The sequence below is a fragment of the Babylonia areolata genome, chromosome 4, assembly GCF_041734735.1.
Source record: "Babylonia areolata isolate BAREFJ2019XMU chromosome 4, ASM4173473v1, whole genome shotgun sequence".
NCBI lineage: Eukaryota > Metazoa > Mollusca > Gastropoda > Neogastropoda > Buccinidae > Babylonia > Babylonia areolata.
In genome coordinates this window covers 22,083,680-22,110,794 of record NC_134879.1, presented here as the reverse complement: position 1 = coordinate 22,110,794, position 27,115 = coordinate 22,083,680, and the positions used below count along the sequence as shown (strand labels likewise).

Genomic DNA, 27,115 nt, shown 5'->3' with positions numbered 1-27,115 from the left:
CTTGATATATCTTTGAACAATGTTTTAAATATTCCCCACAGTGCATCCAGATCGAATCAGCTCCTCATAGCATATGCTTCAATGTTACTTCCATACAAACCAGAATTATTTCCTTTTTTTAACTACAAATGATGAAATGACTGCTATTAATCCATGTTTCAGTATACAAGATGGTAATGCTACGTTTTGTGAATAACAAATAAAAATATAACGATAGCTTGACTTTGAAAAAAAATTTCGGTTTCTTTATCATTTTGGTGCCCTTCACTGAAGTGCTATGTCAATTGGCCTATAATTGGAGCGTGTGAAAAGAAATGATTTTTTTTTCTCATCTTAAAACAAGGTTTGGTATCAACAGACTAAGTATTTCGAGAGAAAATGAATGCGTTAAAGAAAGTTTACCACAGACGGACGGACGGACGGACGGGCGCGCGCGCGCGCACACACACACACACACACACAGAGAGAGAACCGAAACATCCAGTTATTACATAGATTTACGTTGTGTGTAAACATACACGTGATCCAAAACCAAAGCCATTTCCTCAGCTGCTTTTGATAACTTTAAAGCAATGGACTTGGGACATGCACTGCAGCCCCAGCTATCAGTCTGAGCGTTCAGTATGAAAGGAAAACTCTTATTCAGGAAGGTTTGTTCCATTTTGTTTTCTTTACAAGTCCAGTATTCAGAAAGGCAAATATTTCAAATGATTGCACTTTTCCAGCGAGTCCTTGAATATTCGATGTTAATTTGTTTTACAGAGTCACTATAGTATTGTAGTTGTCTATGTCGGTGAATGTGTCTTCTGTCGTGTCGTTTTCTGTATCGATAATCTGTCGTATAATTCATGCTTTGCGCAGTCTCGTTCACCATTGTTTCTTCAACTGGTGTGCTCACGTCTTCAGTAATTGTGTCTCCTCCTCTCGCGTCTTCTGTGTTATTTCCTAACGACTTAATGTGGTCCGTTTCAGTCACCGTCGTTTGTTTAGCAGTCATCTACATCATTGTCATTGCGGGGCGGGGGGAGGAAGGTAGAATCGTTCCTACAGGTTGCCTCGTGGCGGGGTCAGCCTGACCCTCAGCCCTGTCCTTGCTCTGGCACCAGTCTCTTCCGAGTGGCTGTGTCAAAGACGGAAGCCTTTCCCCAACTGACAAGGCTATCGAAGCGGAGGAAATCACGTTTCTGCTTGGTCCTTCGGCCTTTGCTTTCTTCAGGCAGGGCAGCAGCTGACAGGTCCTGCCCCTTGTGGAGTCTTCGTTACCAAGTACGTTGGAATTGTCCCTCGGAGTCTTCCGGCTAGCTAGGGAGTGTTCTTTGTCCTTGAACTTGCTGTCGCAGACAATGATGGGGCGAGGAGACATGCTACCTTCTTGAAATCAGTGAGTGTGTTCTATCTCCACCTACTCTTTTTATCCCAATTAGTTCTTTGTTCTTTTTTATCAGTTAATTATGCTTGATTACTGAAGTGCCTACTTGACTTTTTTCCTTAAAGAAGACAGGTTCATTCAGCATTTCATTCGAGTTCTTGGGTAGAACAGAAAGCTAAACTAAGTCACAGGCTTTGAATTTTTCAGTACAAAAATCATTTAAGTTGTTATTAAAAATACTCTTGCGTAAAGTGGAGTGAAAAACTGGGGACAGACATTTCATGAAAAACAAAAAACTGGGGACAGACATTTCATGAAAAACAAACAACAGTGTTAACAAGATACAAAATATAGGCTACAAGACGAGAAATGAAAACTGCTTCAGCTGCGCTGGCAAACTGTGCATAGAATCCTCGGAACTTAGAACGATTTAAAAGGAATGGGAATAACAAATGGTAATCACTGTGATGTCTGCATGGAAGAGCAAGACAGTATGCAGGAGTATATGTCCATACATGTATGAAGATGAATGTGTATGTTTGGGTAATTATCAGTTATCTTGCTTTATTCCTGTTGACATCATAGCACTCTATCAATACAGAGAAACTATCTGTTTTTTCTCTCTCCAGCATTGTCACTGTGTAGTGAAAGAAAATGTTGGCTTCTTATTCTTCAAACTGTATAATTATTTATTTGTTTTCGTGATTGTCCTTTGGGTTTTATTAGCAGTTGCAGTTATGCTTCCAATGTTTGTTTTGAACCTGGGAACAGTTTTACGGGAGGTGAGTTGCATGGAGGTGACAGGAAAGGCAGACACATATAACCGTCTGAGGTGGGGATTTAATTAAAAAAAATAAAAATAAAAATAAAATAAATTTTTTTTTTAGCCTTTTCTCTCATAAAGGTGTCATGTTCTGTATTTTGATTACCCACGGCAACTATCGGTGAAAGGAAACAAATGTTTTCAGGATATCGTGACACCAAGAAACAAAGCTCGTCTTTGGTGTCAGTAATTAATGGATCTAGAAAGAAGACTCGCGCGCACACTCGATTGACATGCGCTCCTCCAGATTATGTATTTGAACACATGCGGACTGATATGTACACACGCGCTCAAGAGACACCATTCATAGACAGTATCACTCCAAACCAACCATACAAAACCATGACTAAACCAAACAAAACCAAGAACCAAAACAACACACACACACACACACACACACAACCAACCTCCATTCCCACTTCTCTGGAGTTGAAGTAAGCGTGCGTGAGGCGGTCCACGTGGTAATGCCTGTGGAACTTGGTCAGCGGTCCTGCCGCACGAATGGACACATCGTTGGTATGAAAGGCAGCGTCAATGACTAACTTGCCATCATACACCAGGTAAGCGTTGTTGGTAGCTGGAAAGCAGTGTACTGTCTATGTTCGTCGGTTTTGACTCGAGCAGGTGGGAGAGAAACATGCACACCTCTCTCTCTCTCTCTCTCAACATTTCTGAATGAATGTATTGTATAAGAATTGATTTTGGAACACTACTGAAGTCAGAAAAAATCGTCGAAATTTCTTTTTCATACAATGATCAGAAGGAAGCATCTTATTGATGGTATTTGATATGTTTATGATTTAATTATTGCTGCTATGTCCATCCCATTCCCCGACCACCTAACCCAACTCCACGCTCTCCTTGTTTGTTCCAAAGCCTATGGCCGATATACAATAAACAATTTAGTGTTCAGTGTTTTTCCTCTCTGTCTGTAAGAACGTTGTGTGAAAGGTGTTCATACTGCATTGGCTATATTTCTTTTCTGCCAACCATTTTTTCTGCTTGAAATTTAAGCTGATCTTTTGGGAAACAGATGCATTTTAATTCCACCCTCTTTTCTGTAGGCCCACGCCTCTCTCTCTCTCTCTGCACTCGCGCGCGTATGCGTGCCCACGTTTTCTCCTATCATTTTTTTTTGTTCCATATCAGTAGCATTATTCCCACACCGTCACCAATACCATTCGGGTTCATTGTGTCCCAGTCCATGCAGCAGCTTATGTAAGGGGAAAGACATGTAAGCTGTCTCTCTCTCTCTCTCCATATATATATCTGATATTGTCACTCTTCTGTCTACCTGTCTCCGAAAAGTATCAAAATCTGTTTACTTCTCTTTCTCTCTCTGCTTCTGTCGATGTCTTTGCATACATTAATCTGTATCCCTGTCTTTTTTTCCTTTTATTTTTTGACATTCGATTCATTACCAAGTTCTAATCTGTGTGCAATTTATTGCATAATTTTCATGTGGTTGTAATAGTTATTCTGTGATGATTACGTTGTTCTGTTGTCGTCGATATCAAAATCACTGTCAGCGTCATTATCACCATAATCATACAGGTATATATGCCAGTCGATCTTCACCTTCTGGAGATTCTGTCGCTTTGTTTTGCTGGTCCCTTCGCCTTTTTCTGGAAATCTTTGATCATTTGGGTGTGTTTTTTTCTGGACTTGCCAATTAGGCGCTCTTTCTTAGTCACTATGTTGTATTGTTTTGCGCCTGGAACATGCTATGTGCAGGCTAGTCTTTAAAAAAATGTGTACGCCTGATATTACTTATAATTTTGTAGATGTATAGTTCTATTTATGTTCAGATTAGGCGTTGTTGTGTTTTTATTTCTGTCGAAAATTGATAGAACGGTCAACGTCAGAGGCATATACCGGATTAACGTGCATAAATATTGCCGAATATTGTCCCCCCCCGCCCCCCCCCTTTTTTTTTTTTTTAAACAGGTTCTGCGTTATCGAAATTTACAGTTGTTCAGTCCTGATATCGCCATGTGCGGATGCATGGGCTATGACCAAACAAAGATGAATAAATACATAGATAAATAAGTAAACAAACAAAAATGTATAAATAAATATTCGTACCGTCGTCGTCGCCTTTCTCCTCTTATCTGATTCGCTGCTTCTTTTTAAACGACATTGAGAATGTATAGCTTTCATTGGTGTTGGTTCTCTGATTCTGGATACATGTAGAAAAAAAAAAAAAAAACCCAACTCAGAATCGAAAGTTGAACTTACTTGTATATTTAGATGGTTTCATGTATCTTCCTCGACATGAATGGTACAGGAAAGTTTGGTTTGGTTTGGCTGTGAGTGAACTATCTCACACAGCTGCATCAACATCTTCCGAGAACGTGGTATTGTTGACTGCGACATTCTTACAAGTCACCAACAGATCCTTGGAGAGTTCCGCGGCCATCTTAGGTCTTGCGCATGCGCATCGAACTTTCATCCCGAAAGCGAGCAATGCCAAAGGCGATCGACATAGTTAAAGTAGCAAACATGTGCGAACTCGACACTTTGTCTCCTCAGTTCCAGCGTTTGTGGACCCCAGAGGCGTTGAAATCGTTCTTACACGTGAGGAAAAAGACAGTGGAGTGTTCATTTGACGGACTTATCGCCAGATAGTTTTTGAGCGTTCTGTGGTCAGTGATGAACATGACGAATGATTTCTGATTTGCGTTTGATCACCCACTTTCATTGTCTAATCAATCAACAGGATACTTGTTAAAAAAAAATTGCTTAAGCTGTTTGTGTTAAAGTATCGAAATAACTAATGTTTCGTTCACAGTTTCAACATTATCTATTGATCTGATTTTTGAAACAGCGGCTGCAACGCAGTCTTCTGGTAGAACACATGGTTACACCCCCCACCCCCCCCCTCCCTCCCACCACCTCCTCAAGGCAGCACTGGGTGAAACTTAATAAATTGTGGTTACATAACTTCTGAATTCACCCCTAAACGGGCAACAAAAAGTAATTACATTTTCCACATGTGCGTAATATCTGTCGACTCAGTGTTTTATTTTTTTCAACCGTTTTACAAACATGACTATATGAAAGGTGCATCGCACGAGCACTCGGCAGCTCCGTGCGAAGCGTCGTGGATTTCACAGTTTGCTGTCCTCCATTTCTTCAGTTGATAGCCTCCATTGCTACAACAACACACTGTACAATGGAATGCCATTGTATGCACAGTAAGAAAACTAAAATATGATGCAAAAAATCGAAAACACGAAGCCTGCTGTTTGCACGTTCTGCCTCTCTCGATCGCCTTCGTTGCTCGCAAATTCGGAGAGCCAATCAACTTTCACGAGTACGGATCACATGAAGCGTCTCTATGAGTCATGTAAGCACGGAACTCTCCAGATGTCTACTTTTGCTATCCAGTACTTGGAGAGATCTGAGCACACGGCACTCAATAGTGTTGCTGACACTCCTTCCTTTTGGACACGTAGATCTCCAGGAAAGAGCAAAGGTTGGAATCTTCGAGAACCCGAACATCAACTTCACCTTGGTGACTCAATAGGATGAGGAAACTGCCGCCACTCTTTCGCACCGTCAGTCTGGCAGACTGTTAAGACTACACAGTTTTCAGGAAGCCAGCCTACACGGGCCAGTACTTGAGTTTCCATTCACAGCATCCCCTGGAACACCATAACATCAGTTGTGCAGATCGACCCTCTTCATTCGAGCAGACATTCTTGTAGCAAAAGAGGCGGTCAGGACAAGTGAAAAGGCATATGTGATGAGAGCTTTTTGGTCCAACGGATATCCAGATTGGATGTTTGAGGTCCCCGTTTTCTTCCAGTAGAAAAGGACACCAAGACAAAATGAAATCTATACAGCCATTCCGCACATACATGGCACATGAGATAAGTTGGCCCGATCCTTCAGACACAGACCTGCCAACTCTTAACAACCTAAACTGATCCATGTAAAGGACGTCACCGAGAAGGCAAAGTAACATGGCGTTATCTGCCATTCAGCGCACTCACTGTGAGGAAGAAATAAATATATTAGAGAAACAGAGAGACTACTGGGCAAACAGTTTAACGAACTCAAATCAGAAATGATTCTGCATTCCATGAGCACGTGTCACAAAACCACAACATTGACCTGGACAGGACTTCAGTGCCTTGCACGGAAACCAATTCCCCGAAAAGGAAGGCAAAAGAAGCCGTCCAAATCAAGACGAGAAAGCCAGAATAAAGCCCTTAACCATGATACCAACCATCGCCTGCCTCTCTCCAATCCATGACTATGGCAATACCAGGGTCGGGCCTGGGTCTGTGGCTGCATGGGTGACATTGATCATAGACACTAACACCTAGTGGGTATAACATGTAGGGGTATTAGTGTCTATGCACTGATGCAGCTGTGAACTCAGTTCACTCACAGCCTGACCCTCCCCACCCCCGCTCCCTCCACCCCCCCTTTCCTGTACTAGTGCTGAGGAAGATAGTGTGAAACCATCGATATTTTCAAGTCGGTTCCACTTTTGAGTCGTGATATTTCTTCGAAATTGGATAGCCTTTCAACTTTCAGATAAAGGATGTGTGAACATTTTTACGAGATAATAATTATAAAATGAATGAATGAGTTTCAGGAAGGAGTCAAAGCTTGCGGACTGATCCATACAAACTACATCACATCTGCTGCTGTAAAAAAACACACACCCAAAAACAACAAAAAAACAGTATTCTTGCCTAACTTTCGCATAAACCGAACGCTCTGATCATGTCTTGAGAATAAGTAAGTGAATTTGATAAGACGCGTAGTGAGAGTATTGTATTTACAGCCTGATGTTGTGTTTTTTTTCCCTTTATTACAAGGTCAGTATTGTATGGACAACACTAAAAATGAGCATATCCCCAACACACACACACACACACACAAAAGAAGAAAAAAATCAGTATCATTCTGTGATCTCTCTCACTCTCTCTTACATACACAGACACGCTAACGTGCATGCAGGTGGAGACCAGTATACAGCAACGTAATATAGCAGATATTGCCTCTGCATTTGAACCAAAATAGAAGCGTCATGACATAGTTCCAATTAAAGGCCTCGGTCACTCGTTTTGTTGGAGGAATGATACACATACATGAAAAATAAACAAATCCATGAACAGTTCATAGCGCCATCGGAAACGCTTCTGACGCTTATCAGCTTTCCGTTGCAATGAAGGCCATTTATTTGTTTCACGGTCCCGGTGTAACAGGCCAGATCTTACCCTGTCCGGAGTTTACCCCCGTATAAACTGGCCCAGACCAGAATATACCCCTGTATAAACTGACCAAGATCAGAATGTGCCCCTGTATAAACTAACCTGGGCTACATTATACCAGGGGCATAGTTTGACCCAGGCCAGTTTATATCCTCTAGGCCATTTTTTAACCGCCCCCCTCTTTTTCTCTGAAATACATTAATATTTGAAGGGTGCCAAGATTGACAACCTTAGAATGAAGGGTATGTGAACTGCGGGGAATTTATTTTACACAATATTTATTACCAATGGGCTTTTATTCAAAACTGGAAAGTAATCAATGTACTTGTTGCTTGGATAAAACTGTCGTCTTATTTGTAATTAAAATTTTCGGTATGGAACACCTGTTTTAATTTATATTATGTCTGAACATGAAGTTCGTTCCAACAGACGTTCAGTCGCTCTGATGTACACTGATTGCTTTTGATGAATAAAATTATTATGCTTAGTAATCTTGAGTTGGAAATAGAAAGAGAGAGACGAAGTGGCACACCACGAGAGTTGCGGTTAAGCAAAATTTGTAATATGGCTGTGATTGGGGATGAGTTCTATTTCATAATGGAATGCACAAAGTATAACGACTCCCGAAATAAGCGTGTGCATAAAAATAACATTTGTCTACGAAGTCGGTTTTAATTATTGTTTTTTGTTTTGTTTTTTTGTAATTCAATTTTGCTTTTTGTCCATATGAAGCAGATTTGCACAAGTGGTTTATTCAAATGCTAATTGTTGTTTGAAACATATTTGCGTTTTCTTAGTAAGTCATAGAGCTGAGTATTTGAATGTCTTCTTTTAGGCGTAGAAGTATCATTTAATAGCAGTCCTTCATAAGCAACTGGAGTGGAAGGATGAATAAAACTTTAAACAATAATTTATAATGAAGATGGAAGAAAGAAGAAACTATGAAGTATGAAGAGAAACAAGAAAGAACAAGAGGATATTTGAAGAAAGGTATCTCCACTAAAAAATCTAAGCGCAAAAAGAGACAACACACACACACATACACACTCTGAAGGACGTACGTGTGTACCTGTGTGGGGGTGGTGGTGGTGGGTGGGTGTTTGTGTATGTGTGTGAACATAGGCGCTAAGGTCAAAAACAGATTGCCAAAGTGGGACAACACACACACACATACACACTCTGAAGGACGTACGTGTGTACCTGTGTGGGGGTGGTGGTGGTGGGTGGGTGTTTGTGTATGTGTGTGAACATAGGCGCTAAGGTCAAAAACAGATTGCCAAAGTGGGACAACACACACACACATACACACTCTGAAGGACGTACGTGTGTACCTGTGTGGGGGTGGTGGTGGTGGGTGGGTGTTTGTGTATGTGTGTGAACATAGGCGCTAAGGTCAAAAACAGATTGCCAAAGTGGGAGACTCCGTGAGAACGTCTGGGAGCGTAGACGACTCAGCTCTAGCACCAAATTGAAGGTCTATAGTGCAGTGGTCCTTACCACCCTCCTTCACGCCAGCGAGACCGGGACTGTCTGCAGCAGACAAGCCAAACAGCTCATCCGCTTCCATCTGAGCTGTCTCTGCAGACTCCTCCACATCAGGTGGCAGTGAAAGTCCCTAACACGAAAATCCTGGAATGAGCTGGCCTCTGCAGCGTCTATACACTCCTGCAGAAAGCCCAAGCCAAGTGGGCTGGATATGTGGTCAGAATGCCAGACAGCCGGCTGTCTAAGCAGCCGCTATACGTAGACCTGTGTCAGGGCAAGTGCTCAGTTGGAGGGCAGAAAAAAACGCTACAGAGACTGTCTCGACATAAACACGTGGGAGGCACTTGCTCTGGACCGTCCAGCATGGCGCAGCACGTTCAGCACAGGAGCCCGTGCAGCTGAAGCCATGCGCATCTCAGAGGCGCAACGAAAGTGTGCTGTGCGCAAGGCCCGAGCAGCATCCACTGCCACAACAGCCCCCACTCACTTGTGTCCCACATGTGGGTGAGACTTCAGGGCCTGGATTGGCCTCAGTAGGCCCACAGCCACCGATCTTCCATCTGACTCTTGAAGCCATGGTCATCTTCGAATCCGAAGGACGAGCATCATCACATCACTTTTCTACATAAATTGTAAAGCGGCCTGAGCGTTGGAAGGAGTTATATAAATTCCAATGATGATGATGATGATTATCATCATTAATGCAAATGTGAATGTGATACAGACTAGTTGGGTGAACGAAGTGTACACAGGGCGTATATTCCGGCCAGGAGGCATATGAAATGGCCTAGGCTGGTTTTAACCCGGGCATAGACACTGTCTATGACCCGGGGTAGAAAGTAGCCTGGGCTACTTCTTATCCGGGGTAAAAACTAACCAGGGATAGAGTTCGGCCTATTACACCGGGCTTGGGGAGATGTAAGTGTATCATTCGATTTCAGTACTTGTGTTTGTTTCTTAGTTTTTTTGCTTGTCCGTAAATAATGTTTTCCCAGAACCTTGTGAACCGATTTTCATCAGAACTGTTTTAGAGGTGGCTAGTTTCCAGTCGATCCTTATGTAGGTCAACGTGTAAAAGTAGCGTTTTGTGTACAAGTGCTCGAGTGCGTCTTGTCAATATTTCAATAAATGTTTTGCGTCTTTTCTCAATACGTCGATTTTTTTTTTCTCTCATTGTTATTTTTCTTTGCCCTAAGAGATGAATGTGAAAAAAAACCATGTTTTGCTCATTCCACTTTGTTCATTTAAGAAAATTAATCAGTTATTCTTTGTCGCTCTGCGTGTGTGTGTGTGTGCGTGCGTTTGCGTGTGTGTGTGTGTATGCACGTGTGTGTGTGTGTGTGTGTGTGTGAATATCTGTGCAGGCAATAGGGTGTCTTCTTCGTCTGTACACACATACCTGTCTCACAAACACACGTACGCACGCAGTGTTATACACAAGTGATACAGTGACTAATTTCCTGATACATTTCTTCCCTGCTGATTACTGCTCGATGACATACAAACATAAATTTATAGGTTTTATGCGATACAACTCTCAAATCATTTATAATTACTAAATTAGTGGCTGAAAACAGAAATGGAAAATTAGCTAGTAAGAAACACAGGGGATAGAGGTGGCGGGGAACAAGTGAAAGTTTACACACATTTTAGAATTTAATTTGATTATCTTTAATGAGGGAAGTGGAATAAGCGAAGACATGCTTTTCTTTAATTATGCCCTACGGACAAAGAGAGACAGACAGACAGACAAAGTAAGTTATGATGAATAGTGAAATACCGAAAGAACAGAAAGAATGCAGGAAAAGTAAAACTTCATCAACAACAACGAAGAAAAGTGTTACCAGGGTATGAGAGCCTGCAGACTATATCATGCTGAAATTGATCAACGACAATGATTTTGATCAAGACAGCGAACAATGTGTAGCCTTCATTGAATAAAAAAAATATATATATATAAAATTCACCTTTAGCATGCTGTAGAAAACACACATTCGCCACAAGTGAAATAAACAAGCACTCTAAATCTCACAAAACACATAAACCCAACACATGAACCAGGTGCATAGTTCACTGACAAAGGGAGTGACCCCTGCCAATCCCCGACAAAAGAAAGGGAGGAAAAAAAGAGAACAAGACAAGTAGATTGTGTCTAATATCAAACTCAACATACAATAACTGGAAACGGCCCATGCTTTTCTCTTACCTTTGAATACTGTCATATCTACTTCTTTCTTTGAGAAAGCGAAAAAAGCCTGTCAGGAAAAATATCAAACTGTGGTTAGGCAACTGAAGGGGTAGTGTTTTACTGAAACAATGCAAATTTGAACATATATCTTTTTCTGGTCATTCACAGGCTAGTCTTTAGTTTATGTGCCAACCATACAGTCTTGTGTTCATTTTTTTCTTTGCACATACATCATGCATCGCTAACAAGTGTGTGCACATGCATGAGTGTATCCTGTCCTTGTAAGAATATCTATATGCGTGTGTGCGGACACACACAGACACACGCATACTTAGTCTCTAATATCACTTAACAGTGAAAAGAAATTAAACTAAGGAAAATGTACTTAGTTATCAGGGAACAGCCAGAGTTGTCAGATGAAATGCAGAATTCCAGTTTTATGTACAATAAAAATATTTGAATAATACACATATGTGCATCCGTTTAAACTTTAAAAGGGAACACATGGGCATGTCCATCAGTCCATATACAGCCTTATTGACATGAGAGCTGTAAAATGTGTTGAAACAACACTGAAGAATTTTCAAACTTGAACATAAACTGAAAAGAAAAAGATATAAAAAAGAAACAGCCTCCACTCTCTCTTCATGAAAAAAAAAGCAACATCTTCACGTTAATCCTGGTGTGATGCCAAAGAATTACCCCACCATTGAGTTAACTCCATGGAGTCTAGTCATTCTGAGGCAGGATGGAGGTAACTCCAGTGGGGGCTTTGCCCTAGATGATTCCTGTGGTTAAATGTTTAAAGCGCTGGATTCTTGCCTGAGTTTCCCGAGTTCGACCCCCTTTGCACCTGGTGGGTTAAGGGTGGAAATTTATCACACCTCCCAGATCAACATATGTGCAGACCGGCTAATGTCTGAATCCTCTTCATGTAGAAGATCAAATATGTATGATAAAGATCCCGTAATTCATGAAAGTGTTCAGTGGGGTAAAGGAAACTAGATTATACACGATATATATATATATACACCCCCTTCCTGAAAACAGAGTATGGCTGCATATATGCCGGGGAAAATAAGCAAAATGGTCATGCATGTAAAATGTTACCCGACTGTTTGAATGTGTGTTTGTATGTGTGTGTGATGAAACCTGACTGAATGACACAAGAAATGAATGATGAGCACCCAAAGGCAGCTGTCAGTCAGCTCTACCCTGGTAGGCAGCCTGTTGTGTAAATGACTGTGTTTGTAAAAATGCTACACAAATAGTTGAGATGAGTCACTTCATCTGTACATGAGCAAGTTTTTATTTTCAAAAGGAAATGATGTTCTGCACTAACCAAACTCATTCTGCATCATTTCAAACATGCATCACACTCACTTACACACACACTCCTGCACACACACACACACACACTCCTACACAAACACACTCCTGCACACAAACACACATACACACTCCTGCACATAAACACACACTCCTGCATACAAACACACACACACTCCTGCACACAAACACACACTCCTGCACACAAACACACACACACTCCTGCACACAAACATACACAATCAGCAAAACAACACAGATTGCACACCTGCAAAATGTTTATTTATGTTGTGCAAACTCTACTGTTCATCATAATCATATACACAGTTCTATCACACTACATGATAAACTTTTAAAAACAACAACAACAAACAACTTTGTACTTAATGTACCGGTATTTGTAAATAAACAATCTTTATCCTTCAGGAACTGTCTAGATTTCTATTCTATGGTTCAATGTAAAGCACACATAAAAAAAGCCCCTTATCATATCTGTCTTCCTGAGGAATGGGCCAAACTAAAAAAAAATACAGACCACTCTAAAATGTGCAAAAGGAACCATGCAAAAAATCATGTCAAGTTGTAAAAACAGAAAACAGTAACAATAACCAATCCTTCAAAACTGTGCACAAATCATGTCAAAGCACATGCAAATGACTTTTCATCTGAGAAAATATAGGCATGTCATACCTTTTTTGCGCTGATTTTGGGTGCAGTTAACATTTGTAAATCAGAAAGAGAGAGTGAACCTATAATTCTTAGTTTAATGTACACTGGCCTTATGCCACCGTACAACGAGATAAGACAGATGAGAGACGGGGTTATCTTGTTGGATATATGTGTGTGTGTGTGTGTGTGTGTGTGTGTGTGCACGTGTGTGCATGCACGCGTGTGTGTGTTATGGGAAGTGAGAAGGCAGGGATTGCATTTGTGTAACCAATGTGTTGAACAGGAAGTCTGTATCCAGTCACAAATCTGTGTTGAATCTGCAACTGTTATCAAATACAGTTGGTGTTGAGGATTTGAGTATTTTTGTGAGAAAAGACAACCATATATATGAGCATAAGTATGAGCATATATCTGGCTGTCTGTATTCGAATCAGCGCACGTCTGTACATTTACATGTGTATGAGTGCATGGTGGAAAGCAAAGTACATGTTCATGTGTGTGCATGTGCACATGAATCTGTATATTAAAGCATACACATAAAGTGCATGTGTATGCCTGTGTGCATGCATAACAGTGTGGGTGCAACTATATGCATGCATGGAAGTGCATACGGATCCATGCTTCCATGCATGCAAGATGTGCACCTGTGCATGCCAGTCTGCATGCACACTGAACAGTGTTTGAGCACGAGTATATAAGGGCAGGTATCTGACAGGTTGACACATGCTACACACCTGACAATCCAGTCGCAGAGAATTTGTGCTGTCTGAAGTGAATGTGACACTGGTGATGATGTCTGGAATCCCCTGTTCATCATTCCAGCAGGCCAGACTATACGATCCATCGAAGACTTTAACATAAGCCTCCAGCAAGACACTGTGGACTGTTTCAGCTACCTCCTTGTCCTCAAAGCAACACTCCTGTGCAACAGGGAAATGTCCTCTTTCACTTTGTTTCTCAAGGGGGCCTCACTGCATCCAGACAAATCCATACATGCTACACCACATCTACTTGGCAGATGCCTAACCAACAGCATAACCCAAAGTGGTAGTTATATTGCCATGGGTTCTTTTTCAGTGCGCCAAGTGTGTGCTGCACCCAGGACCTTGGTTTATCATCTCATCCAATGACTAGATGCTCAGTTTGATTTTACAGTCAAACTTGGGAGAAGGTGCATGACTGGGAATCAAACCCAGACCTACAAAGACACTGTAATGGCACCTTCCTCCTTAAAGTTCTCTGTTCTGCTTTTGTGTGAAGAAAATCCTCATGGGAACATGCAAGCAACTTTTGACACTGTTTTTACTGACATAATTAAGGACAAAGATAAAAGCTTACTATGTTTCTACTGACATAATTCAGTACAAAGATCAAAGCTTACTAACTGTTAAAGCAAGGAGTCATACTGAATGTCACTATTCCAATAATCTGGAAGTTCACACAGATAGATCATTACTGGATTCATACAAATATGGAGTGCATTCTTTCTTCTTGATTTGAAAGTGCAAGAATCTCTGCCAGAGAGAAGGCTTTTTTTCCATTTTCACATTAGAATATTTGTGATTCTCATGGACAAAATTCAATATAACATTGTATTTTGTGTCCATTCTAAACAGTGCAACTTGCAATGAAACACTGGCATTGTAAAATCTGAGGCACAAAATTCTATTTGAAATTAAATTTTTAATACTTCAAGATGTGTCTAAAGGATAAGACCTCTGCTGGGTCCCCTCACATTGTGGAGTATACTGGGATGGGTTATTAGTTTCTTAGTGCTGCAGCCTTGGATGCTAGCTGGCCTTTGGGAACCATCCCAGTGCTGACGATCCTAAGGCCCTCTTGGCCGAGAGAGTGGATTTATAACTTGGGAAAGAGACTCTCCACTATAATCAAATTCTAGCCCATATAGTCGGGAGAGCAGTTGCCTCATCTGCTGTTCTGATGGTCAAATTCAGACACTACTGACTTTCATACATCATTTTTCACACAAATGTGATAAATGGTGCTTACCTCAGATGAAGACTGGACCCAAGAGATGCAAGAACCAGGGACCCCCAGTGTCAGCAATGTCTGGATGCAGCAGCAAGCATGGATGTTGTGTCCATACACGACAACCTCTGCCAGAAACACACAGCAATGTCATCACTTTGTCATTAGTTGACATCAGGAGAAAGGTGGCAGAATAGTTAAGATGCTTATCTTTCTCCAAAAATTGACTGGAAAATCAAACAGAGCACCTAGTCATTCTGATGACATGATGAACTAAGGTTCCAAGTGCAGCAAGCACTTTGTGCACTGAAAAATAACCCATGGCAGCATAAGTGTTGTCCTCTTGCAAAATTCTATATAAGTCAACTCTGATTGGTACACAAATACATATGCATGCACTCAAGGCCTGACCAGTGTATTGGTTTGTGCTGCTGGTCAGGTATCTGCTCAGGAGATGTGGTGCAGCAAACATCATATGGATTTGTATGAACATAGTGAAGCCTCCTTGAAAAACCGAAACTGAATGTAATTGTTTATTGGTGGTGGAGCATGAATGGATACGAACTGAACTGCTTTTCATGTCACTTGTTGAAGAATCACACAGTTTACATTGAATCCAGGCAACAATAGAACTTTGCTCATACAATGCTTAGCTCAGGGTAGGTGCAATATGAACCTGACATTATCAATGCATGTTCATTTGTGTACAAAGGTCCATAATAGACTTGTGCTCCGTATGTTTAATGTATGTATTCCTTTAATATTATCTGCTTTTTCTTATCATGTTTGCTAAAACTTCAAAGTATAAAAAAAAACAGGAGATAAGGAGTCACCTTGTCCGCATCATTTCAGGGTTCTAAACAAAGATTAGGTCTGTCCATTGACTGCTACACTAGGTTTCATGATTTTATAAAAAGCTGTGACCTACTGATACATATCATTACCAAAGCCAACTGATCTTAAAACTCTTAACATAAACTGCCTGTTTAGAGATTAGAAAGCTTTTTTGAAATCTATACAAATCAACAAGCCTCTCGCTCTTTTTCAATTCTTTTTGTATTTCTCCTTTGGGTATGCAAATTATTATTACCTCATTCTCATTATTTGGTAATTCTCCTCTGAAAAACTGATTTAAGAGCTCTAACTATAAACATATAAAACAAACAAACAAACAACAACCCCCCCCCCCCCCCCCACACACACACAGGAATTCCAAAGTAAACCCATCAGTGCCAGGGCTTTTTCCATTTTGCAATTTTCCCCCCCATTTCCTGCTTATTCAAGTTAATTCACCTTCAAGTGATTTTTTTTCTCTAGATGAGATGGATTTGGCATATCTGAAAATAATTCTTTACTTTCACATTCTTTTCTTTTGATTTCTCAACAGTTTCAGTTTCAGTAGCTCAAGGAGGCGTCACTGCGTTCGGACAAATCCATATACGCTACACCACATCTGCCAAGCAGATGCCTGACCAGCAGCGTAACCCAACGCGCTTAGTCAGGCCTTGAGAAAAAAAAAGTGAATAAATAATAGATAATCTTACATAAATAAATAAATAACAACTATGACATAAAAAGGTAGTAGTAATGATAATAATAAAATAATAATAATAATAATAAATAAATAGATAAACAAATAAGACAACAATGATGACAAACAAGCAAACAAATGTAAAACATGAAGACACACATTCATACATACACCCACACAATTCTCAGATCATTCTCAGAGGATAGGTACACAAATATATAAGCATGCACTCAAGGCCTGACAAGCGCGCCTGGCCATGCTTCCGTCAGGCATCCGCCTAGCAGATGCAGCGCAGAGCACATGGACCCGCCCGACCACAGTGTTGCCTCCCCGACGGAAACTGAAGTCGTGAAGCTGAGTGGTTATGCCGGGAGAATTCAGTTTCAGTAGCTCAAGGAGGCGCCACTGCGCCCGGACAAACCCACACACGCCACACCACACCCGCCAAGCAGATGCCCGACCAGCAGCGCAACCCAACGCGCTTAGTCAGGCCTTGGAAAAAAAAAAGAAAAAAGAAAAAAAAAGGTGAATAAATGATAGATAAGCTTACACAAATAAATAAATAAATAATAAATAATAACTATAATGTAAAAAAAACAACAAAAAAACATGTAAAACATGAAGACACACACTCACACACACACCCACACATGCATAACAGACACGCACCGAACACGCAGCCTCACAGATATGAAAGCACAGTCGAACACATACAAACGTACATGAGCCCCAACACAACCACACAATAAAGACAATCCTTATAGAATCATTACTGAGAGATGAAAAAACAATAATACACATTCAAGTGGCAATCTGTGTACAGCAGTATCATAGGAGGGCAGAAAAATACAAGCTGCCACGCACGATTCATCAGTCTTACTGTCTTCTTCTGTCTTGCCAGGAGGTTGCTCTATTTATCATGATCATACACAGTGACTAAATTTTTAATGTCTTAAATTTAAAACATTTAATGTTCAGGACTACAGTATCTAATTTGCTCACTATGGTAGGCGTTTACTTTTTGGTTTCGATGTATTGTGCATTAACATGCATGGTTCTAGTGAATGCAGTGACAGCACGCACATGTGTGAGCGTGTGTGTGTCAGTGCGTGTGTTTGAATTAGTGCGCATTCACTAACGTATTTGTATGACAAACTATGCATGACAGACTTTCGACACTGCAATGGGCCAGAAGCCCTCGAACAATAAATCATTTCTGAGTTCTGAATTCAGTCATGCAAGGACAGAGAAATGCAAGGTGCCACGAGTTCAGCACTCTTACTGTGTTCCTCGATCACAAGATGCCACGAGTTCAGCACTCTTACTGTGTTCCTCAGTCATGCCCTTGGCATGCTGGATGGCTGCGTCAGCATCATGAGCGTCATTGATGAGGAACAGGTTTTGCGGGCGCTTTGAGAATGTCGGCTCCTCAGGGACGTCATGGCTGTTGTCAATGTTCCCTAAACTGGGAATAGGCACCTGGAACTGCTGGCCTGTGGCCAGTATCAGGTGGTCGTAAGGAACCTGCAATATGAGTGTGCACCACTTCAGCAAAAAACAAACTTTCACAGCCTTCAATACAAAATTCCACATTCACCAAATTGTAACAAAAGCTCCATACATTTGTGCAACACTCCACACAGAAACTGATTATCTATATTTTGTGGAGACTTTTTTTATATATTTTTTGACAACTGAATTAATGTGATAAAATTTCGCTTTTCTTTTCTATAAACTGTAAACAGGAAATAGAATGTCAAGCTGTCTTAAAACCCGTTCAGTGCCAGAGAATTTTGCACACAAAAAAAAGTGCTCTCCCCTTGCCAGGGAATTTTGAAGTCTATTTCCACCTCCCCAGAATGACACCCAGAATGAAAACAAACAAAACACAGCTGGGAACAACAACATATCTGCTGTGCAACTGGTTTGTCTCCTCTATATAGAAATCAGTCAACTGATCGGTAACAAAAAGCATGAAAAAGCAAAAACACTGTCTATCATTTGTCAACCCTGGGTTTAAAGAAAATCACAGATGATCGTCTGTTAGCATTCCTGGCAGATGATGACTGAGAAGACAATTAACTGACAGGTCAGGACACACCCCCTAACCTCACCCTCTGTTTGGCCTTAGACCTACTGTCTTACACCAGCCCTTTATCTCTCCTCCCCCTCTTCTCAAATTACATGAATGTACCACACCTTCACTGTAAGTCATGGTCACTCACTCAGAAAGTGATTGGTAGATGGATTGAAGAAAGTGTTGAATGTCACTGTCAGTTTTGTCACTGTCATCATCACCATCTGATGAATGCTAACTTAAATTGTATGTTTATAATCCACACACATTAAACTGACCATTCTGTTCACGTTCATTATACCAAACTCCAATGAAGGAAATATCAAAATACATGCAGGTGTCAGTGGATGTCTTATAGGCAATCAACTGGTTAAAACCGCATTTTTCCCAAAATGCTAATCTGGCAATGAGCCAGGAATATCATGCAGATCCTGAGACTAAACCAAATAATTTGTTCATGACCCAGAAATACTGTTTAATCTGGAACACACCCCTATAATTTGTATGAGCGGTAAGATTTTTTTCTTTTATGTTTAATGCGTATCTGGTGTGTGGGTGTGTGCGTGTGTGCATGTGTTTGCGTGTGTGTGCATGCACAGATCTATTTACCAATTTTTGTAAAGCGCCAAGAAAATTCACATTATTGTTATTATCATTATCATTATTACGTGGAAAGATTCATTGATGATGATGACTTTCTTGCGGCGATCAATGGCTGTCATGTGCCCATGAATAACAGTCACCCAGGTCCTCAGCGATAACTGGGCACACTCCTCATGACCATAGCTATGGCTGGACAGCAACACACATCACATACATACTTCTGTTAAAAATGAACACTTTACATGCAGACACAAGCCCAATGAACACACATGCACACAAACACACATACATTCTCTCTCTCTCTCTCTTGCATGCACTGGGGAACACTGCACTTCCCAAAAAAATTTGTACACACATCAGTGAGCAACATATTTCATTCAATGGAAATCTTGTGATTTTCTTTTGAGGGATATCAGCAGTGGGATGGTTAACACACATGCTGTAGCCCCCAAAGTGGTTAAAACTGTCACATGCCAATGACGACTGGGTAGACAAGCGACCAAGAGACAAAGCATTGGAGAGCTGGCTGCCTTGACACTGAGAAAACAGGCTGATGGTATCTTTGTTCACAGCAACTATACGGTCATTTGTTGTTTGGATGCTGAATTCTCTTGCCCACTGGTCAGTTTCCTGGTCCCTTTTGTCCTTGTTTGTATCTATACTTTTGTATTTATCTGACATGTATTTTCTAAATTTGTATTTATAAGATTCCTGTTATCATCATGTATTACTATTATGTGGACACGTTCTCTTCAAGGGAGATCAGCCCACATTTCACGCCGAAAATCAGCTGTGGATTAAGTACATAACACAATACAATTTCATTGTAACCATTAATCATTTTAAATGCCTCCTCTCTTTTACAATTCTACAACCTTATCCTTATCTCCATTACTGTGTGAGCAACTGTTGCTGTTATCAGTACTGGTATCATCATGTTCTTTATCATGACTCTCATTGCTACGTATCATCATCATCACCTGAAGGGCAGCATACTGTCACGCAGAGCATTGGGAGGCATTTCTCCTGGCAAGCCGTGAGGTGAAACCAGCATCAAGTTGTTGAAGATCATGTAGGGACTGCAATGTGGACAGCATGGTTACTGAAACATATCTTTTTTTGTCTTGCGTTTGAGTGACAGTTTAGTCTATTTGCTGTTGTATGAGGGCTGTACTACTCTTTCCAGTGGTGTTGGGTGGTGTGTGTGTGTGTGTGTGTGTGTGTGTGTGTGTTGTTTTGTTTGTGATGTGAGGATAGTAACTGTTTCTTTGTGGTTGATTTTTCTGTTTGTTTGTTTGGGCTTTTTTTCTTCTGATGATTGTTGCTTCTCTTTTGTAACATGTAATTTGTGAAGCGCTGTGATTGATTGTTATTTGAATCTTCTTGATTTGTTGCTTCTGTCTTGTTACATGCAATTTGTGAAGCACCATGAGTCTCTGTGAGGGAACAGTGCTATGGAAGAGCACTTCATTACTATTATCATTATTGTCACTATCCCCCCAATATTCCTTGTGACCCCGGTACACTTGGTAATCAAGACCTACTCTATTCTTTTCTACATGAAAGGTTTTGTCCTGGTAAGCATGAAAAACCACAAGACAAGAGGAAACACCAGCACAAAGACAGTGGATACAGGCAAAGCCAACAACAGATTTTGAAGAACCCACAAGTTCCAAAAGAGCTCAAAGAAGAAGAGGGTTCACTCACTGCAGTGCTTCTCCACACTTCCAGGAAAAAAAGAGGTCCTGCCTGGCCAGCTGTGAACACCGGCCACTCCCTTCCTGCTATGTTTACACTATGCAGAGTGTGTGTGGGTGTGAGTGAATGAGTACGAGTGTGTGTGTGTGTGTGTGTGTGTGTGTGTGTGTGTGAGTGTGTGTGTCCATGGTGTCCGTGTTACGAAGAAGAGACATGAAGTGCTCTGAGATCTGACTTGACTGAAATAAACCAGAGACCACCATCAGACTGCAGTGTGTGTGTGTGTGTGTGTGTGTGTGTGTATGCACATGTGCATGTGTAATGCAAGTGTGTGTGAGTGCACATATGTGTGTGTGTGTGCACACGTGTGTATGCATGTGTGTGTGCACACACATGTGTATGCATGTGTGTGTGCGTACATGTGTGTACATGCGCACATGTGCATGTGTGTGCACATGCGTGTTTGTGTGTGTGTGTGTGTGTGTGTTGCTGCTGGTCAGGCATCTGCTTGGCAGATGTGGTGTAGCGTATATGGATTTGTCCGAACGCAGTGACGCCTCCTTGAGCTACTGAAACTGAAACTGTGTGTGTGTGTGTGTGTGTGTGTGTGTGTGTGTGTTCTAGCTCAGCAAAGAATTGAAATCTCACCAGAAAGTAAAGGTCTCCAGAAAAGACAGAGACAAATCAGATGCCCCTACCACCACAATACGAGCGTTGACTGTTTCCTGAAATACCAATGATAAAGTTATATATATATTTATTGATTTATATAAAAAAGATTCTAAGTGAAAGAACGATACAAACAGTAATGCACAGTCTTATCTTGTGTATGTGAAGAAAGAGACAAGAACCTGGACTCATCGATAAATGGAAATAAAAGCACAAGAAAAGCATACTTTTCATCCGGAGGAAGGTGGCAGAATGGTTAAGATGCTCATCTGCCAATACAGGAAGTCCATGAGGGTCTGGGTTCGAATCCCGTTCTCACCCTTTCTCCCCAGTTTGAATGGAAAATCAAACTGAGTGTCTAGTGCTTTGGAGGAGACAATAAACCAAGTTCCTGTGGCAGCACGGTCTTGGTGCACTGAAAAGAACCCATGGCAACAGATGTGTTGTGTTCTGGCAAAATTCTGCAGAACAAATCCACTCTGATAGGTACACAAATATATATGCATGCACTCAATGCTTGACTAAGTGTGGTGGGTTATACTCCTGGTCAGGCATCTGCATGCCTAGTAGATGTGGTTTACCATTATATGGATTTGTCCGAACGCAGTGACGCCTCCTTGAGAAACTGAAAGTGAAACCTTGCTGTTGTCAGACTTCTAGTATGCAAGAAAACACATTCCTGTTTTCCTCTCTTCTTCCATTTCATTTTACATTTCTATTTCTATCATCATCACTGAGATGCTGCTCCAGCTTTTCTTCATAAAAAGAGAGAAATAATTTTTATAATTACTTGCTTTTCAATATATTTCGGTTATGGTGTTCTAATTTCTGCCTTATGTTACAACACAACAGAACAGATTCAAAACTGATATGAATATTGTTTATCATGAAAACACACACACACACACACACACACTGTCATGTACAAGAGCTTGGACACAACTGCAGAGTGGCAGAACATAACAAATTCACTCTAGAATGTTAACAATGATCTTGATCATGAATAATCATCACCAACATACACACACACAGACATACACACACCTTCTTATCCAGTGTCAGTTTGCAGTTGATGTGGCTAAGAGCACAGGGCAGTCTCTTAGCTAGCACACTGTCAGAAGGGGCGTTGATTCCCAACTTTTTTCTGTCATACATGATTTGCCGACGAGCATGGACTGGCATCATGCTTCCCAGTGCACACACAAGGGAATAGTGACTCACTGTCTGAAAAATCCAACAAAAGTACAGTTTCATATTATCGCAGTGCACACACAAGGGAATAGTGATCCACAGTCTGAAAAATCCAACAAAAGTAAAAGTTTCAGATTATCTTCTTCTGACTTTATTCTTCTCGTTTGTCAGATGGACACCCTATTCTCTGCAATGAAGGCAGTTGTGCGCTTCAAATCCTCCACACAGCCGTAGAACTTCCAGGTCACTGGGGCTGGGCTGAGCCAGTTCCTCTTCCTGAGCACCTCATGGAGGGGGCAGGACTGCAGCAGATGTTCTGTTGTCTGGCTGTCAGTCCTGCAGGGGCACTGTGCTGAGTGACCAATACAGAATTTAATTTCAATTTCTCAAGGTGTCACTGCATTTGAACTAATCAATAAAATTATATGCTACACTATATCTGTTGCTGCAGAATGGGTAGCTAGTGCCATCCCAGTGTTTACATCTCCTTACCCAATCACCAGAGCAAAATAGCAAAGATAGTACATCATAGACTGCGGAAAAGAGGAAAAAGAAACTGTCAAGGTCTGCTCCAAAAAAGAAAAAAAGAAAAAAGGGGGAATGGGGGAAGGCAGAAAAAGGAGACAGAAGAAATAGGCAGAAACAAAGAGAGTGAGAGAAAAGAGGAAATTTCTAGCACAGAATTTCCAGAAGGCAGGGATGCTATTTATACTGAAAGACCCTCAGCATCCTCACGGGGGAACCCACGGGCAGGGCGACTGCTTTTTCCGTTCATTGTACATAATTATGCAAAACAAAAAAACAAACAAAAAACATCATCTCTGGCATTTTCATGCTCACAAACACATGTAAAGCAAGCATATCAAGCAATCAATGGCGGAAAAAGTACAAACAACCTATAAAAGTGCGTTTAGAAGAGTGAAGTAATGAATGGTCCTGTGGAGAGAGTACAGTGATCTCATTAATGGCATTCTTCTACAGAATTTTGCCAGAGGACACTTATGCTGCCATGGGTTCTTTTTCAGTGTGCAAAGTGTGTACTGCACACAGGACCTCAGTGTATTATCTCATCTGAATGACAAGATGCTGAGTTTGATTTTCCAGTCAAACTTGGGATTCAAACCCAGACCCTCTTGGATACTGTACTGGCAGATAAGCATCTCAAGCATTCTGCCACCTTCCCTCAAAAAGAAAAGTAAAGCCATTCCAAGTCAACACAGGTCAGTGGTACTTAACTCTTGATTCACCCATCTGCAGCCGCTTCATGAATACCATGCTTCTTTTTCACACCTGTCTGTGGAGATAAAACTAGTTAAGCATACAGTACAATATGCTGAGCCATTGTCTAAGCTAAATTCAAAGCAATAAAATGTAACCTTCCTTCGATCAACTGTACCCGATTCTCTGCTGATTTGGGGGTCTCACAATGCAACTCATAAACAATGACCCAATAATTCTGGGACAACTTTTTTGTTATTTCTATGGGTCAGTCTTCAGTAAACTTTTCAAAGCTATCACTTCAGTATTTCAACAGGACAGCCAAAAGTTTGTTTCACTATGAATGCAAGTGTGAACGGAAAGAACTGTTTATGATGTCCTTGTGGTCCAACACAGTGCCCAAGTTGCAACACTGTTGGGGGAGGGGAGATGTTTAAACAGTAACAGTATGTCTGGTAAAGGTCGCAAACAAGGAAACATGGGAGCAAATGTGTATGTGCACAGATGCACATGAAAAAAAAAAAAGGAAATGAGCATTTGTTTGCGTACATCGTGTGTGCGTGTGTGTGTGTGCACGCGCTTGTGTGTTTGTGCATTAATATGCACATGTGTGCATGTGTTCCACTGTGTCTGTGTGTCTGTCTGTGTGCAGATCTTTCAGCACTGATCCAGTCTGTAATTGCTTTGACCTGACCATGACCAGCATCACTGATGGATACAGGTTTTCATTCTCCTGAACAAGCACACTGATCTGATCTGTTGAAGGTAGAACAATCAACTCACGTGGAAGCGAACAACATGACCTTTTTTATGCTGAAAATAAAATTGTATTGTATTACTCTTCTGTTAGATTTATCGGTTGCTCTCCCATAGAGAACGCATTGCTACAGTGAGCGTGCCACCCATTTTTTGTTATTTTTTTCTGCCTACAAGTTTATTTGTTTTCCTGTCAAAGTGGATTTTTTCAAAGAATTTAACCAGGCACAAACCTTTTGTTGCCATGCATTCTTTTACATGCTCTAAATGCCTGCTGCACAAGGGACCACAGTTTATCGTTTCATCTGAATTACTACCATCCAAACCACCACAAAAGGTCTAGTGGAGTGGTAGAAAATACTGGTGAGTGTGGGATTTGAACCAGTGCACTCAGATTCTCTTGCTTCCTTAGCAGAGCATCAGAAAATGGAAAGAAAGCTGTATTTACCTCCATGGAACTGTATGCTGGGTAGACTGGGTAATACAAACAGGTTTTGTTGCTGAGGCGTAGAATTTCCTGAAACATAAATACACTGTTCAACAAACTGAAAGCAAGTCTTGTCAACGTACTATGCTGGCTTATCACTACACCAAGTCTATTAACACTTAACTTTGCTCTGACAAAAGAACTATGAGCAAGAAAACAGTTGCTCACAGATTAATTTATGCAGAAAAATGAAAATGTACATAAATGTTCTGTCTGAAATAAGGAGGAATATGATTTTAAAGAACTCATACCAGACTAATGTTGCAATAAGGACGATAAATATATGATGTGAGTCAATGTTTTCAAAGGATGATGAAGACAATAAAGAACAGTCAATCTATTACTCAATGACATTTTCTTCATTTGAACTGCAGTGAGTTATGTTAAATATCTTGGCAGCAAAAACTGTGTGGCTTCCAATGCCATTTTACTGCTTTTTGTTTTAATGACCTTGTCATTAATTTTCTTTTTTTAACAATAAAATATCATGAAGCATTCTGTGTATGGTTCTCTATCTTTTCCCCCCAACAGTTGGGGTTGCACCAATCAGATCTAATCTCAAACAAGGCTGCACCAATCAGATCTAATCTTAAAGTGGCTGCAATGTTCCTGAAAATCATAATTCTATGCATTAAAGAATCATTTAGCATAAAAAAAGTGTTCTGAATAAATCCTCGTTGCTTGGAGTTGTACCAATTCATTAGAACAAGCTTGCAGTCCATGAAGAGGTGGCAGAATAGTTAAGATGCCTATCTGCCAATACAGTGTATGTGAGGGTGTGGGTTTGAATCCCTGTCTCACCCTTTCTCCAGAAGTTTAAATGGAAAATCAAACTGAGCATCTGGTCATCTGAATGATACGATAAACTGAGGTCCTATGAGTAGAATGCACAAACTTGGCACACAGACAAATAACCCATGGCAACATAAGTGTTGTCCTCCGGCAAAACTCTTCAGAAAAAAATCCACTCTGATAGGTACACACACACACATACACATGCAGTCAAGGTCTGACGAAAATGAGCTATGCTGCTGGTCAGACATCTGCATAATATGTGGTGTAGCTTATATGGATTTGTCTGAACACAGTGATGCCTTTTTTAGAAACTCACCTAGCAGTGCATGGTTTCCAGAGGCAGCTCACCTTGATGAAGTGCTTCATGAAGTGGTAGAAGATTGGGCTCAGAGTGAGGTGGTGAAGACGGCCGTGGTCCTCATGACGATGAAGGTTGAAGTACACAAAGTCTTCAATGTCGTAATGAGACCGCAGATACTCTATATCCTTTGCAAGCAGATTGATTAAGCAAAGGAATATTTTAACATACTGAAATATCAAGTTTGCCAGCAGATCACAGACTGTAGATCCTGTGTATGCAGACTGATTAAGCAAGGAACATTTTAACATACTGAAACATCAAGTTTGCCAGTAGATCACAGATTTCTGATCCTTTGTATGTAGATTGATTCAGCAAGGAATATTGTAACATACCAAATATCAAAGTTTGCCAGCAGATCACAGACTCTCTTTGTATGCAGACTGGTTAAGCACATGAATATTTTAACACACTGAAATATCAAGTTTACATGCAGATCACAGACTCTAGATCCTTTGAAAGTAGACTTATTAAGCACATGAATATTTTAAGATGCTGAAATATCAAAAGTTTACTTGCAGATCACAGATTCTAGATCCTTTGAAAGTAGACTGAATAAACAAATGAATACTTTAAGATGCTGAAATACCAAATGTTTTCTAGTAGATATCAAATACTCTATTCTTTTGTAGGCATATTGTCAAAGCAC

At 40.8% G+C, this 27,115-nt stretch overlaps 1 protein-coding gene across 1 annotated transcript; it reads right to left on the bottom strand.

Annotated features, from left to right (window-relative positions):
• Positions 1 to 1,828: 1,828 nt before the first annotated feature.
• Positions 1,829 to 26,474, bottom strand: LOC143281416 (cilia- and flagella-associated protein 61-like). Its single transcript, XM_076586625.1, has 11 exons — positions 26,425 to 26,474; positions 20,275 to 20,373; positions 19,360 to 19,483; positions 17,940 to 18,138; positions 15,105 to 15,211; positions 13,667 to 14,014; positions 8,921 to 9,038; positions 6,466 to 6,488; positions 5,628 to 5,766; positions 2,600 to 2,769; positions 1,829 to 1,840 (listed from the first exon to the last, which is right to left on the bottom strand). Exons 1-11 carry the CDS (start codon positions 26,472 to 26,474, stop codon positions 1,829 to 1,831), a joined length of 1,389 nt encoding a protein of 462 aa, XP_076442740.1.
• Positions 26,475 to 27,115: the final 641 nt, after the last annotated feature.